At 34.7% G+C, this 17,585-nt stretch overlaps 1 protein-coding gene across 1 annotated transcript; it reads right to left on the bottom strand.

Annotated features, from left to right (window-relative positions):
* Window positions 1-9,324: 9,324 nt before the first annotated feature.
* LOC131034940 (G-type lectin S-receptor-like serine/threonine-protein kinase SD2-2) lies at window positions 9,325-9,792 on the bottom strand. The gene has a single exon (XM_057966550.1). It carries the CDS (start codon window positions 9,790-9,792, stop codon window positions 9,325-9,327), a length of 468 nt encoding a protein of 155 aa, XP_057822533.1.
* Window positions 9,793-17,585: the final 7,793 nt, after the last annotated feature.

Raw genomic sequence — 17,585 nt, forward strand, 5'->3', positions numbered from 1 at the left:
GCAGCTCCATGCAACTCCAGTTTGGACATGAAGCTATCCATTCATCACCAGGCATAAGCTATTTTTAGTTAATAGTTTTTTTTTGTTTATTCATGCAAATAAAGCATGTACTCCAGCATGCATGAATCCTTAGGACTATTTTTAGTTTTGTTTTTTGCATGAGTTTGTTTTTAGTAAATAAAGCATGTTGTGCATGCACTTATTGTATTCTTAATTTAGGGAGTAGTTTGCTTTTCTTAGTTTGAGAGCCTTAGTAGCTTTCAATGCAAAGCTAGGAATACATTTAGAACTGCAGTTATTATTTATTCTTCTAGACTGCAAATTCTTTATATATATAGCCTCTATGTAATTTTTTAATTAAGCTTCAATAAAGATATTGGTGTTTTCTTCTTTTTGTTGTTGATGCTTGCTAATCAGTTGGTTCAGAGAGGATAGGTCAGGTTCAAAATTCTACAAGTGGTATCAGAGCAGGTAAAATTGTTTTGGGTTAAAGTTTTATTGTTGGAATTTCGCCAAAGTTAATCATGTCAAATTCTAACCATATGCCCGTTCCAAAATTTGATGGGAATGATTATGATTATTGGTGCATTAAGATGCTGACCTTTTTGATTGGAAAAGATTTGTGGGAGATTATTGAATCAGGTTATGAAGAGCCAACTGATTGGAATGCCCTTACAGCCAATGAAAGAATAGCAAGAAAGGAAGCAAGGAAAAAGAATGCTCAAGCTTTGTTTCACATTCAGATAGCTCTTGATAAGAACTTATTTCCAAGAATATCAGGAGCAACAATTGCCAAAGATGCCTGGAAGACTCTACAAGAAGCTTACCAGGGTAGTGATCAAGTTAAAGTGGTCAAGCTTCAAACATTGAAGCGAGAGTTTGAGAATTTGAAGATGCAAGAAGCTGAAAGTATAAGTGATTATTGTAACAGAGTCAAAGATGTGGTCAATAAAATGGCTACACTTGGAGAAAGTGCAAGCAATGAAGTTTTGATAAAAAAGGTTTTGAGATCTTTGACACCCTGATGGAATCATGTAGCAATAATCATAGAAGAAAGCAAAGATATGACAAAACTACAGTTTGATCAACTGGTTGGATCCCTGATGTCTCATGAAGAAAGATTGAAAGATTCTTTTGAAGGTGTAGAGAAAGCATTTTCCTCTAAATTGCTAATCACAAAAAATGAAGATGCAAGCAGCAGTAGTGCCAAAATCAATCAAGGCCAAGGTAAAGGGCAAAGCCAAAATTCTTCAAGAGGCAGAGGAAGAGGTGGCTCAAGATGAAGTGATGGTTTCAGAGGAAGAGGTAGAGGCAGATTTGATAAGAGAAATGTTCAATGTTACCATTGTAATAGGTATGGCCACTTTGAAAGAGAATGCAGATTGAAAGAAGGTAAAAGTGCTAACTATGCTCAAGAAAGTAGTGACAATCCTCCTGATCACTTATTTTTATCTTATGCCAAGGGTGAAAATACTAGTAAAGATGTTTGGTACCTAGATTCTAGATGCTCTAACCATATGACAGGGAATGAGAAGTTGTTCTCAACAAAGGATGGAAGTTTCAAATCCAAGATCTAGCTTGGTGATGATAAATCATTGGAGGTTGCTGCCAAAGGAGCTATGGAGGTCCAAACAAAAGAAGGTATAAAGAGTATTCATGATATTTATTATACTCCACAATTGAAGCACAATTTGTTAAGTGTTGGGTAGCTATGTGAGAAAAATTATAAAGTAGTCTTTGAGAATAAGACTTGTACTATCTATGATAAGAATAAGTATAATAGGGTGATCACTGTTGTTCCTATGACAAGAAAAAGGATGTTCCCCTTGAGGTTTGGTGAACATAACAACAGTTTGGCAAATATGGCTTATGAGCATTCAAGTTGGTTATGGCATCTTAGGTATGGGCATTTAAATTTTCATAGTTTGAAGTTTCTAACCTCACATGCATTAGTTTCTGGTTTGCCCAAGGTTGAGGAACACAAGGAGGTTTGTGAAGGTTGTGCTAAAGGAAAGCATGGAAGATAAAAGTTTCCAAAGGGCAATGCATGGAGGGCTCATCACCCACTTCAGCTTGTTCATTCAGATATATGTGGTCCTATACAGACTAAGAGTTTGGGTAAGTCATCATATTTCATCACTTTTATTGATGATTACTCACGAAATTGTTGGGTATATTTTTTGAAGGCCAAATATGAAGCCTTGGATACATTCAAGAAGTTTAAAGCCCTTGTGGAAAATGAGAAAGGGTGCAAGATCAAATGTTTAAGGACTGATCGTGGAGGAGAATTTTGCTCAAAGGCTTTCCAAAGTTATTGTGATTTTAATGGCATCAAGAGGCAACTTACTACTGCATACACACCTCAACAGAATGGGGTAGCTGAAAGGAAGAATCATATTGTGGTTGAAATGGCAAGGTGCATGTTACAAACCAAGGGATTGAGCAATTCTTATTGGGGAGATGGAGTTGCTACAGCGGTGTACATCCTCAACCGTAGCCCCACCAGTACACTAGAAAAGATGACTCCTTATGAAGCTTGGTATGGTAAAAGACCTAATGTTAATCATTTCAAAGTTTTTTGTTGTTTGGCTTATGTGCATGTACTAGATCAGAATAGACAGAAGTTAGATGCAAAGAGTGAGTCATGTATTTTTATTGGGTATAGTGAGAAAAGCAAGGCTTATAGATTGTATAATCCCCTCACTAACAAGCTTATTGTCTCAAGAGATGTGTTTTTTGATGAAGGGGGAGTTTATGGTCATAAAAAAGGCCATGTTGAGAAGCCAAAATCTATTTTGAATGATGATATAATTGCTGATATTGATCATGAGCAGCCAACTAATGTTTCTATATCCAGTGGTTTAACTCCACCAAGCAACCCTTCATCAAGTTCTTTAGTACCAAGTTCAAGTCCAGCTTCTTCTCCAAGTTCTATAAGGAAAGTAAGGAGATTGAGTGATATCTACCAGAGGAGTGGAAATCAAGTACATGAAGAAAAGCCAGTAGGTGAAACAGTGAATTTTGCTTTATTAGCCAAGGTTGATTTTGAACCATCATGTTTTGAAGATGCATGTACTAATGAGGTTTGGGTGAAAGCCATGGAAGAAGAGATGGATTCCATTCACAAGAATGATACTTGGGAGTTAACAGAACTTCCACATAACAAAAAAATGATTGGCACCAAATGGGTCTACAAGACCAAATTTAATAGTGATGGGAGTGTTGAAAGACACAAAGCGAGATTAGTTGCTAAAGGCTTCACACAAAGTATGGAATTGATTATGAAGAGACATTTGCACCAGTAGCAAGACAAGAGACCATAAGAATGCTGATTTCATTAGCAGCTCAAAAGAAGTGGAGCATACATCATATGGACATGAAAAGTGCCTTCTTGAATGGGTACTTAGAAGAGGAAGTATATGTGGAGCAACCGCAAGGTTTTGAAGTGGAAGGAAAAGATAATTATGTCTACAAGTTGAAGAAGGCTTTGTATGGCCTCAAGCAAGTACCAAGAGCGTGGTATGCCAAGATTGATGGATACTTTCAGGAGAATGGCTTCCAGAGAAGTAAGAGTGACCCTACCTTATACTACAAACAAGAAGGTACTGATATTCTCATCATAAGTTTGTATGTTGATGATCTTTTGTATATGGGTAGTAGTTCTAAGATGAAAGATGAATTCAAAGCTGCTATGATAAAATAATTTGAGATGAAAGATCTTGGTCTAATGAAATATTTTCTAGGAATGGAGGTTTATCAAAGTAAGGATGAGATTTTCATTTGTCAAACAAAGTATGCACAAGATATGCTGAAGAAATTTAATATGACTGATTGTAACCCTGCCTCCACTCCAAGTGCTCATGGAGATTTGTTATGTAGAGATGATGGTGTTGATTTAGTTGATGAGACAACTTACAGAAGTATTGTGGGGAGCTTGATGTTTCTAATCCACACGAGGCCTGATATTGCCTATTCAGTTTCACTTGTTTCAAGGTATATGACAAATCCATCTGAAATACATATGAAGGCAGCCACGAGGATTTTGAGGTATGTGAAAGGGAATTTAAGTTTTGGTATTCATTACTACTCTTTTGAAAAGTTCAATCTTGTAGGCTTTAGTGAATCAGATTGGGGAGGTAGTATAGATGACCATAAATCTACATCTGGAAATTGTTTTTCTTTTGGTTCTGGTTTAATTACCTGGAGCTCAAAAAAGCAAAGTATTGTTGCCCTCTCATCTACAGAAGCGGAGTATGTTGTAATTACGTCAGCAGGTACACAAGCTCTTTGGCTCAGAAAAGTTTTGGAAGAAATTAGAGAAAAACAAATTCAGCCTACAGTAATTTATTGTGACAATGTGAGTGCCATCAAGTTAGCTAAGAATCTGGTTCATCACAGCAGAACTAAGCATTTTGATTTGAAATATCACTTCATACAAGATTTGGTGCAAAAGAAGGATGTCGAATTGAAGCACATCAACACCCAGGATCAGCTAGCAGATATATTCACCAAAGCAGTTGCAAAAGCTCAGTTTATAGCACTACGAGATAAGATTGTCAGCCCTCTCAGCATCAAGGGGGAGTATGTTGATAAGTGATGCTGCTCTAGCATGCAGCTCCATGCAACTCCAGTTTGGACATGAAGCTATCCATTCATCACCATACATAAGCTATTTTTAGTTAATAGTTTTTTTTTGTTTATTCATGCAAATAAAGCATGTACTCCAGCATGCATGAATCCTTAGGACTATTTTTAGTTTTGTTTTTTGCATGAGTTTGTTTTTAGTAAATAAAGCATGTTGTGCATGCACTTATTGTATTCTTAATTTAGGGAGTAGTTTGCTTTTCTCAGTTTGAGAGCCTTAGTAGCTTTCCATGCAAAGCTAGGAATATATTTAGAACTACAGTTATTATTTATTCTTCTAGACTGCAAATTCTTTATATATACAGCCTCTATGTAATTTTTTAATTAAGCTTCAATAAAGATATTGGTGTTTTCTTCTTTTTGTTGTTGTTGTTTGCTAATCAGTTGGTTCAGAGAGGATAGGTCAGGTTCAAAATTCTACAGGATGTGCATAATAAAATTACCAGAGTCCATTATCACTGCTCGTGATTCTTTCTGGCCAATATTAGTTGACCAAACTAACCGGCCATTTCTATCAAATAGTCTAAGGTGACCATCACTTGAAAATTCTAGAACGCCGGGCATGCTTCTGACCGGAATCTCTCTGTTAGCCACCCAAACTATGGCCTTTTGAGAGTTTCACGCGTACTAGATGCCAATGTACCAATTATTCATTCCTCTCGGACTGAAAAAACCCAGTGCAAATGTGCCATTCTTTGACATCATGGTCTGATTTCCAGTGAACGAAGCCATAGAACATAAAAAGTATAGACAAAAGCATCGCAATCACTGGAGTAAGTACAACGTTGAACTAAACAAGGATAAGATTTGATAGCATACTGACCCCATTCTTCATCTCCGCACGGGTTCCTTGTAATTAGCCTTGATGGCATGAATGAAGGAATTTGCAGGATGTTCATGAAACTTGGCTATCTAAAGAATCAATTTCAATGTTTTTAAATATCTTTAGTCAATGCCCAACAAACAAAAAAAAAACACAAACATTGTTATAAGGTAAAGCATAAGCAACTAAAACAACAACAATTTGTAGAGCCTCACCACCCTACTAATAAACTGGTATAAAAACACTAAAATGCCACGTGAAAGTCCATGGACTCAAAAAACCATCATCATAGGTCACCTAAGGAGACTAGTTAGTCCACGTGTGCCTCCTCAGACGTGACACTTTTCTGCACCCTCTGTCCCATCTGTCCAGCTCAACTGTGCAAGTAGTGGTCACTTCGTTGCACACGTATTGGTCATATCACCACCACTCCCCCATGCATCTACTGCAAAAAATGTATTAGGCCACATTTTCTATTAAAGATCAATTAACTCATAAATAAATGGCAAAAAGAAATTGACACTGCAAAATCAATGGACATTCAAATTCAAACTGGAAATAGTACAGATATTAATGTGGCCACAACAACAAATAATCCATTTCAGAAATTCAAATAGACATGAAATCATCTCATTTCGGTCACGAAGAAGTCACAATAGCCATCAAAGAGGACCAAGAAGACAATAGACATTGAAGAGGACAAAGAAGACACACATTTGTTTAAGGTATTATTCTTGTTCTATTTTGTACGTGTTAGTTTGTTAAACCTTTTCTTACTTCTTCACGGTCTTAAGGAAATGTTCATTCTTTTGTTTCCTTGATGTTTGTCTCACATCCTTTCTATTTTACAATCTATGTTTGTTCTCATATGTACTTACTGTTATTGAATCTTTCTTTTATAGTATTTGTTTGTTAAACCCTTTCTTACTATTTTATGGTCTTAAGGAAATATTCTTTCCTTTGTTTCATTCAAATTCATACCCTTCTCATTTTTCTAAACCTTTAACCGTTATATCCTCATGCTTTGGTTACTATCTTAAACCATTACTGTTCCACATCCTTATTGTTTTACAGTGGGTAACATTGATATTTACATTTATATTTTAAATTGAAAGATTAACCCATTGATATTTACATTTATATTTTAAATCAAAAGATTACATGCCTTTCCAAAATCCTTCTAAAAACATCCCAAATAACCAAAGAACTTCAAACCTTGTCGTCATCCATGGGACTATTCACTCGGTAGTCTTCCAAGTTAAATTTTTCCCTTGTCGACGACTGCTCTTCGGCATCTTCCCCACCTACTGCTCCCACCACCTTTGTCCCATGCCTATGTGGGCCCGCCATCCTCTCCCCCCCCCCCCCCCCAATTTCTTTCAATCGCAGATATTGCTTCAAAAATCTCCACCCCACCACCGCTTCTGTTCTCCTCAACTCCCAGTCCTCCCTAATTTTCCATCTACTAAATCGCATGAGGAGACAAACTCCTTTCATTACCTCCCCATCCTCAAGACTAAAACCTATACCTGGGATGGCCCTTGTGAGCACATGTTGGAGGCCATACATCCATTCCCCCCCCATGCATGCCTTCAACACCAATTCAATTTCGTCCTTCTTCCAAATCTCTAGCCCCCAAGCCACCACCATGGATACAATATCCACATTTGTTTGATACCTATGTTGTGTCTCCATGAACACTTCCCAAAGTAGCCCCTTCAATGCTCGTGATCCTTTGTAGCCAATATCAGTCGACCAAACTGATCGGCCATTTCTATCAAACAGTCTAAGATAACCATCACTTGAAAATTCCAAAACACCCATTTAAATAGGAAATGAACAATCTACGCAGTGAAGGACAAGGCCCATGAAGTGCCGTAAATGAATTTTGAAATTTGACATATTTCACCATTCACACGTTCTTTCTAGATAATTATTCATGATGACTTGATGTAAATCAATGCTTGTGTAAACGAAGGGGCGGGCCACATAGTGACTGGCCGGGCATCTGCATCTTATTCTACCTACTCCATTAAGGTCCTCTTCAAGATTTTTTTTGCAGTGAAGGCTCTAGTGAAAATATACGCATATTTTATCCGTTACGTTGCAAGTAGGACAAGGCTTTGGATTAAGTAATTCACAGTCTGTTGACTGTGGTCTTTCCTTGTATTTTTTTATCTTAATGGCGTTGACAGTTACATCACTTGGTTTGAACATTTCCTGAGGTCGCACTCGCCACATTGCCAGTTGTTCAACGAAATATTCATCTCTTTTTGAAAAAAAATTATTATTAGGATGGTACTATCAAGAAAAAATATTTGATATTTTTAAAATAATAATTCCATAACCTTAGCCATAGAAAACAAAAAGTATAGACAAAAGCATCGCAATCACCGGAGTAAGTACAACGTTGATCTAAACAAGGATAAGATTTGACAGCGTACTGACCCCGTTCTTCGTCTTCGCACACGTTCCTTGTAATTATTCTTGACGGCATGAATTAGTCTTGACGGCATGAATGAAGGAATTTGAAGGATGTTCATGAAACTTGGCTATCAATTTCAATGTTTTTTAATATCTTTAGTTAATGCCCAACAAACAAACAAAAAGAAAACATTGGTATACTCTACACAAAATGGTAGGAGAAAGGAGCCAATATATGTGCAGGGTAAAAGCATAAGCAACTCAAACAATAACAGTTTGCATAGCCTCACCACCCTACTAATAAACTGGCATAACAACACTAAAATGTCACGTGAAAGTCCATGGACAAAAAACACCGTCATCATAGGATTTGCCAAACATAATCACCCAGTAATGACTCATGGTTTGTTAAATCCTATAACTGATCTAGCCTTAATTTTTTAATTGCGATGCTTGTTCAGAATCTCTAGATCTAGAAACTATAAATAAACTCTCACATTTGATAAATTTATGTGGATTAGTTTAAAATAATCCCTAGCCAGCCAACATTTTCATTTACAATGCAATATTTAAAAAAGAAATTAAATATAGCTTTCCCCATTTGTCTTAAGATAAATATTTTTTAATATTTTACAAAATTTTGGTCTTAAGATATTCTTCTATGTATCAATGTTAGATTGAAAAATTCTTTGTTTACAATTTTCTTCTCTTTTAAATTTTTTGTTTAATTCTTATAGTTTATTTACATAGAAAAGTATTAATATGTACTACATAAATTTTATTTTGATGATAATATTTAAAATAGATTGATGATGATAATTAATATACCACTAAAGTAATAATGTAATAATATTTAAAGAATAGAATTAGGATTTTAAGAATTGAAAAAAATATTTTTAACTTAAAATTATTTTATAATATTGATACTAGTATTGTATTAATGTTAATAAAATCTTAACCCTAATCATAATGTTTTTTCTAATTCAGAATTTAATATAAAAAATCTGATTCAAAATTAAAAAAAAATTATATTGGAATTTATGAAAAATGGAAAAAAAACTCATTGTCATGTGCTTCAAGTGGGACAATCAAAAAGAAATTTAACATTCCACCATACTATTCAAAGCATATTTTACTATCGGCTTAACAGTGCACCTCCTTTTGATGCAAGTGCTAGTTTATAATATTTTTAAATAGTTCTTAACCTTATTCTATGTTGTACTCCTCTCACACTTGAAACCAAGGCAGCTGCAGGAGGTAGCTAAACTCGCTCCAAAACAGCACAAAATAGTCAACAACACAAAATTTGTCAAACTTTGATTTTTCGAAATTTTTTGAAAAACTCCAATTTTGGAGCCAGTTTAGCCATGTCGAGCAATGGCATCGTAAGCGTCTCCTTTAATTATAATTAGGCCTATTTAAAGCATTCTAATCTATTGCCGGTATGGAGCCACTAGATGTGCAAGGTTGTTATCAAAGGTATCGCTTTCGTATTCGTCTACCTGATCTACCAGCACTTGTAGAGACCTCAGAATTTGTGGTGCAGGAGCCTCCATCGTTCCTTCCAATATCTTCATCACTTCACCCATGTTTGGCCTCTGATTCTCATCATCTTGAATGTATAGTCCCCCAACCATAGTGGCGCTTCTCACCTCTTCTATATTCGCCTCACTAGCTATCGTTGCATCCACAACGCCTATTATGTTTCCCATTTGGATTTGACATGAAGCCCAGGTAGGAAAGTACAACCTTCTCTCCTCCACCTTCAGATCCAAATTTCTACGACCAGATATGATTTCTAGCAACATCATACCAAAACTGTATATGTCCACCTCGGGAGTGATAGGAAGGTCGAAGGTCCACTCGGGAGACAAGTACCCATGAGTTTCTCTTGTGGTCATCAGTACACGGTTGAAATCTCTACCTACCAACTTTGCCAACCCAAAATCAGCTATCTTGGGGTGAAAGTCATCGTCGAACAGAATGTTTTCAGGCTTAATATCGAAGTGAATGATGCGATCCCTACATTCCTCGTGGAGACAAACTAATCATCGAGTAGTGCCCAGTGCGATTTCAAACCAAGTCTTCCAGTCCAACAACTTCTTTACTTCCCCCTCTTTGTGAAAGAGAAAGGAATTTAGAGAGCCATTGGGCATGTAAGCATACACCAATAGCCTTCGAGAACCTTCTGCGTAGAATCCCCAGAGCTTCACTAGATTCACATGATGTAATCTCCCAGTGGTACTTATTTCTATGTACGAAATTGCTTTTCTGCTCCGACAACAAACCCTCTAGTTTTTTGACCGCTACTATTGAGAACTGATGATGAGCTAATTGTTTGAATAGCTCACTGGGAGTTCCACTATCGAAGCATGTAGTTCCTTTGTTTGCGTTTCTTTTTAGAATTAGCAATTAAAAATTATGATGCAAGGCCTTCCACTTCCATTTGTTTATGTTAAATTGCATTTTTGAGCTCCCAACAGAGTTACCAGATCCTTCCCTTCTCTTGTTTGGATACATGTAACTTCCTACCAAATACTAGATACAATACTCTCAAATATGGAATGAATATTGTATCGACATGTATATAAATGAGTTGTTGGATACATTCGTTTGTAGGTTTTGATATATGTAACCTAAGTCATAGGGTTCATAGTATTTCATCCAAAATATGAAATCCACCATATTTAGGTGTAAAACCAGAAAAAATTCTATTAAATTTGTATGTACACATACATGAATTTAGTCAAAACACCTAATTATTCTTCCCAATTTATCGAATAGGGGCTTTTTTAATTTTCCCTGATGACATTGCCTTTAAATTCAATAGTCCTACAATCTTTTTCACTATAAAAAAAATTTAACTTCTTGGTTGTGATTATCTTAATCTAGTGTTGAATCTAATCCTCTTTTTCTACTTATGCTTAGAAAAAACATATAAAGATGCATTCATAACAAGGAATGAGAGACTTCATCGCCCTTCTCCTCTGCTCACGGAGTCCTTTGTCAATGGGTGGAAAAAAGGGATCCTGAGGGCTTATGGAGCCGAGTATCAGTTGATGAAACCGTGGTGATGACGGTCGCTAGCCTCACAACGAATGGCAGAAGATTTTATAGAGACAAGAAAACCGAGGAGGAGGACTTGACGAGTTTCTTCGACAAAGATAAGAAGCACTTGAGAGTTACCAAGATGGCTGATGGTGGCTACAATAGGAAAGATCTTATCGCTCCCTGGGTAGACATGGTCAAGTTCAACATGAGGTATATTACGGTCGATGACAGATATGCTAGCATCTTTTCCTATCATTTTACCATTTTGAATCATTTTAGGCATGGTAAAATCATCTTAGTTCCTTTCTATTTGGTCTCCTCTCTAGAAAATAGCATTGGAAAACATTTGGAGAATCCAAACAATCCTTTTCTCCGTAAAGGGCTTTTTTTGCACATCATAGAGTACGCTAAATTCCTTGAATTTGTTCCCTCTCTAACTGAGAAAGGCCAACAAGCTAACATCAAGGATGTCTCTGACTCGGAAATGGATTTGGAGGATAGTGGGGGTGTCATTCCTGTTGATGACCCTGATTATAAACCTGTGAAAGAAGGGGAGATGATGGTCACCCCTGGGATGTTTACCAATAAGAATCAACGTCCTGAAAGAAAAATAGGAGACCATGGCCGAAGAAGAGAACAGTGGGCTATAGAGAACAGGTAATCTAATGAACCTAGTTATGGAAGCTACCAGAAGCTAGGAGAGTTGTTGGAAGTGGGTGGAGCGAGAAATTCACACCCTCAAAGTTGGCGTTAAAGAGATTATTGATATCTTCACTACCTCCCCTAAGCCCATCAAATATGAGAAACTCATGTTTATGACCCAGAGGCTCTCCCAGGACGTCAAGGTGATGAAATGCAATCATGAACAAAGAATTGATTAGGTGGAATAGTCTATGACAAAGATAAAGAAAAATCTCAAGAACTTGGTTGACATAAGCAAAGAAGCCATGAACAAAAGTATAGAGGGGCTTGAGAAGATCAATGCCATGGTTGTAGATTATAGATCCTATCATAGTGAACCAGTGAAAGACCTTGGAGGTGAAGATATAGCTATTGGAGACAACAAAACCACTAGTCCTAGTTCCAGAACCAGAACTCGGAGCAGCAACAAGGGTACCTCCAGATTCATCATGGAGGAGTCCATCCAGAAGAATAAGGAACTGGTGCACTCTTTTAATTGAGTGTTTTTCTTTTATTTTGTCTTGTTTGTCTGCGTCTCTTTTTCTTTCGTGACTGTTCAGGGGTGCTCCCCTATTTTGTTGATGATTCATGTCTGTTGGGTTGATGACTAGATTCTGTAAAACTTTTGGTTTCGGGTCCATGTAAAATGTGTTTATCTTTATCAAAAACAAAGAATGAGAGAAAGGAAAGACAACACAATGTAATAAAATCAATATGTTGATAAACAAACTACAATACCACAAACAATTGCTTACCTCAAGATTCTACACAAATTATGTCATCTTTTGGGTGTAATATCAAGAATGTTTCAGCTACATGAATGATAACAATTATAGAACAAATATGTCAAAGAAATAACATATTGCATGATAATTTAATAAACATGTGTGCAAAATATGAATCCATATCTCACAAACTAAGAGAAAAATATTCACCACGTAGAAGAAATGGAAAGAACTAATGACAATTCAAAAATATGCTTACAACTAAAGTAGAATTTTTAATATATAGTTGAATATATGACAAAACTATTACTCAAACTAAGCTCAATAATGCTCACCTCCTGAAGGAAGGTTAGTTTGGAAATTCACAGAGTAATTTCAATATAAAGATGGTTGGATTCTTGGATCATTAGAAATTATTGTTCCAAGACTATTGTGTAAACAATGTACATATAAAAAAGATTACAAGGACTTTGTTATTCTAAATAAATAATCAACAAACTATTCTAAATATACAATGAATTGATGCATTCAAATGCATGGAGAAATATTGCATCCAATTCTCTTTATCTTGGTATTACATTTCAATGCAATTGCCATTCTATTCCATGCTTATGTTTCCACTTCTCTCCCATCAACCATGTGGGGTAGGAAGCAATAGTTTAAAATATACATATTTTTTGAAACTTTAGTCGAACTCATACAATCAACCCATACATGGCAGTAGCAAAAATAAAAGTTCCACATAAAGATTCTTACCTAAGTAGTTTAATTAGTAAATAAATTGTAAGCTGCTAATGTATGGTGAAGAAACTGAGAAATAAAATGAAAAGTTGTTACAATAAAAATATTTTAATTTTTTAATTTAATTCATTTAAGTTATTTTATTTTGTTTTGTTTTCATTTTAAATTCAGTTGTTTTATTTCATTTTTAATTCTTAAACAATTCTTACATTATAATTAGCTCAAATTTTATTATGTTAAGGTTTCCCTTTTAGTTTTAGTTATTTAATTCAATTTAATCTATTTTATTTTATTTAAGTTACTTAATTTAATTTAATTTAAGTTAAGTTATTTAATTTTTAAATTCTTAAATTTAAATTAGCTTAATTTTTATTATGTGAGTGTAATACACATCTCGACGTAAGTAGCTAAAATTTTGTTATGTTATGTTTAATTTAATATGAAAATTGAGTTTACATGATGAGTGATTACATTTAATTTTAATTATTTATTTAATTTCCATTTAACACTCACAATCACATCAAATTAAATGACTTTAGTTTTTATTTATAAATGTTTTGTGTAATGTCCTCTTTCTAGCACATGTTGTATGAGGTTGTCATTAGAGTATTTCTCCATGGTCCCATAGGCAAACTAGGACATTTAATGGATATTGAGGATATTTGGCCTAGATAGTTTCAGTTGCAGGCGATTCAAAGGTGTTTTGGTGTGTTTTTGGGATACTTACTATTTATAGTAAGTTAGTTGGACCAAGTTTGGATCGACAAAGAACTCATAAATAATATCATGTTGATGTTAGTGTTGATTTTGACTGAAGATTTAAATAATCTCTTCTGATTATTAATTTATTTAACAATAAAGGTAAGTTATAAAGTTAAATTAAATATTTAACTTTATTAATGTGGGAACTTAAGTAAAGGGAAAAGTTATTTAAAAATTCAAAGTTCCCTTTCACTATAAGTACTTGGAGACTTGAATATTAAAAAGAAATGTGTATCTATTTTCTCACATTGACTAGAAAAGTGTATGAGCTCTCCCAAGAAAGTTATAAAAGACTCTTAAGAGTTCATTTTTACCATGCTTGGTTGGAGATATTTTAAATATTTTTTACTGGAGATTATTTCTATGAGGTTTGTGAGGATGAAAAACCCTCATAAGCAACATTCTTCCCGCTTTTGCAAGATACTGTATAGAGAATCACTTGGAATTTTCACATAGGAAGCTCGGGTTGGATTAGCAGAGATTTATGTTAATAGAGGAGTTGAAAATTATTGAAGTATTTGGAGTGAAGATTTGGAGGAGGAACGCAGTGTTTTTTTTGCTCATTTGATACCATTTCTGAAGTGTCCCCATTCAAGCTGGTTATTCCTTTCTATGCTAGCCATCCCTTTCGTGTTTTCTCATATGAACTTCTAGAGGTGTGAAGTTGTTGATGTTACTATTTGCTAGGACATTTAAAAGGATATTTAAGCTTATATTCACCTATCATTAATTTCTCATCTAGTTATAAGCTTGTTGTGCAGTTGGATTCCTAGGGTTTGGAGCTTGAAAAATGCAGATTTTATGAACAATAAGGACATTTTTGGTGCTCCATTTGTGGGTATGTAATATTTTGATAATAAATAATTTTTTTTTACTTGGATTGTCATTACTTCAAAGAAAGATTGAATATTTAAGTTTGAGATTAAATCAATAATTTTCAGCAGTGTTATTTTTGAAGTTTTTGGTATATTTCATTCAATATAAATATAACAATATTGTCTTTGAAACCTACACTTTATTTGAAACTGTGGACATTCTAAAAAACAACAAGAACACTCCAAAAATATAAAATCAGACTACAAATAGGGTTGGATATTATAGTGGTATCAGAGTAGAAAATCATGCCATCCTGTGTTTGCATGTAAGTGGATAGTATTTGCATGTGTGATTTACGAATACCCAAGTACTTGCATGCCATTTTGGAGGTGACTCAAGGTATTTCATGTTGTTTCCTATCAGTGCATGTCTTCTTTTCATACATCTAGATAGTTGCATGACAATTTAGATCAGTTTATGAAGTGGGTTTTTTTTGCATGCTATTTTCAAGCAGTACAGATTTGTGGGTTTGATTTCTTAGCAATTTTGATCAGTTCTAGAATGTGGGTTTACTTTACATGTTAGATTTGATATTACCCAGATGTTTGCATGTCATTTTGGAGCCTTTCATGTTATAAAGTTAGAGTTGCATGTCAATTTTAGGCAATTTTAGGAAGTGGGTAACTCTTGCATGTCAGTTTGAAGCTATTTAGAGTAGTGGGTTCACATTGCATTTTAGTTTTTGGTAGTTTTGAGCATGTTCTATGAGAGACAGTGATAAGGGAAGGAGATACTAATAAAGATTAAGGAAAAGGGAAGTTGAATAGTGGTTAACATCTAAAGATCATTATTAGAATATTTTTATCAGTGCAACAAGTTGTTTTGTATTATCATTTAGGAAGATGAAGACTTTTGAAGAAAAATTGATGGAATTGAAACATAGATGTGAAAGACAAAATAAAGAGTACAAACATGTGAAACAAAGTTATAGTGAGTTTTTGGATCACTTAAAGTACTTGTGTGAGCATCCTAGTTGGTTTAGATCCATCTACAAAAAGAAATCAAAAGTTAATGAAAATGACTCTTCCAATGAAAAAATTTGGGATGTCAGTAAGAATAAACTACGAAGAAAAAATATTTGGTTTTCTTGGAAAGAGGCTTGGGACCCTAATCAAGTTTATACAGGAGAAATGATTAAGGTGTTGGTAGAAGAAAAAGGCACATAAGGAAAGTTTGGGAAAGAAGAAATTGCTTTAGATCAGCTTGATGCTTGTAAAAATGAGGATGAAGTAGCTTCATGTATTTCTTCAATCATAGCTAGTTACAATTATGTTCAAGAAATCAAGGGATAATCAATTGTTTCTTCAGGTATGTATTGCATTAGTTTCTTTGTGGGTAACTTGGAGGTTAGGATTGTGAAAACCGATGAGATGATGGCTACTCTTGATGATTCTAAATGTGATTCTAATGTTGTTCCATTATTCCTAAATTAAAGGTGCCTGACCCCATTTAGTGGGATAGTTAAATTACATGAGCATATTACTATTTTAACACCAAATGATGATGAAGACAATTCCATAGTTGCGCCTAATGTTGCCCAATTTTTAGATTAGAAAGTGTATGAAGAAGATATCATAGAGGTAGTTGATTGTGAGAATCAACTTCTTCAAGGCCAATCAGACAATTCATCATGTGAAGTAGATGGAATTCATAAGCCAAGTAAGTCACATACATTGGTGAACCAATTGAAAGTCAATGAGAATAAGATTGTTGCAACATTATCACATTTTGATAACACTTATAAGATGGTTGAATATCACCTTTGGAAGATCCAACTTGAGAGAAGACAAAAGAGACTTGAAGAAGAAACTTCTCACTTACAAGTGACCAAGGAAGATATGAAGAAAATGAAATCAGAATATTTACATCTTCTCTTAGATCGAGACTATCTCCTCAATCTCGCTGAAATACATTCTGATGCATTGGGAAGGAAAGAAGAAAAAGTTGACAATCTTACCTATGAGCTTATGAATACAAACAATTCCTTAGAGATTATTCAAGTGGCCCTACAAGAACTAGAAAATCAGATTGATGAACTTGGTTTGGAATTTATTTTGGCACATTCTTCATCATCTAAATCAAAAAATTAGTCATCTATTGTAGCCACTTCTATTGAACAAGGAGCAAATAGGACTAGCGAGATCATAAAAATTATTGAAGGAATTGATGCACATGGTAAGGATGAAATAAGGTATGATGATTCTGACATTTCCCATCCTAAGGAGATACAATGTGTTGATGAAGATCAATAGGGACCATGAGAAGTTAAGCTCATGAAATTTGATGAACAATTTTCTCATGATAATAGAGTTTGCAGCCATGAGAAAAATGCTTTAACAAGTTTTGCAGGCGGCTTTCATAATGAAACTCTTGGATCAACAACTAATAATAAATATTCAAATTTGGAAGAGTTGTGGTATACTCTTATTACTCCATATATTGAGAATAATTGGGAAGAACATCAAGAGTATACACTCTTGAGATTGGAGGAGGAAGTCTCACAAGATGGTATAGATTGCAATTATGAAAATGCTAACATAAATAATTTTTAGAGGAGAATACTTGATAAAACAATCACCATTGATGAGCAACCTATATTAGAAAAAAAAGTGTTTGATCACCATGAGGACACTCAAGGAACGTGTGAAGCATGAACTGATTTGATAATAATAAATAGTAGCCCTTATGCCCTTATTAGTCATGAGATGTTAGATAGGAACTTTCAGATTGAATTGGGTTTGGATGTCTCTATTGATTCATGTTTCTTAAAAATTTTTGCAGTGAAGTTAGTAGTTGATTGTAGATCAACCTTGAAGGAGGATGGTTCATATACCATTAGCATTAGTGATTTGTATGTT

The sequence above is a fragment of the Cryptomeria japonica genome, chromosome 10 (genome assembly GCF_030272615.1).
Source record: "Cryptomeria japonica chromosome 10, Sugi_1.0, whole genome shotgun sequence".
Lineage (NCBI taxonomy): Eukaryota > Viridiplantae > Streptophyta > Pinopsida > Cupressales > Cupressaceae > Cryptomeria > Cryptomeria japonica.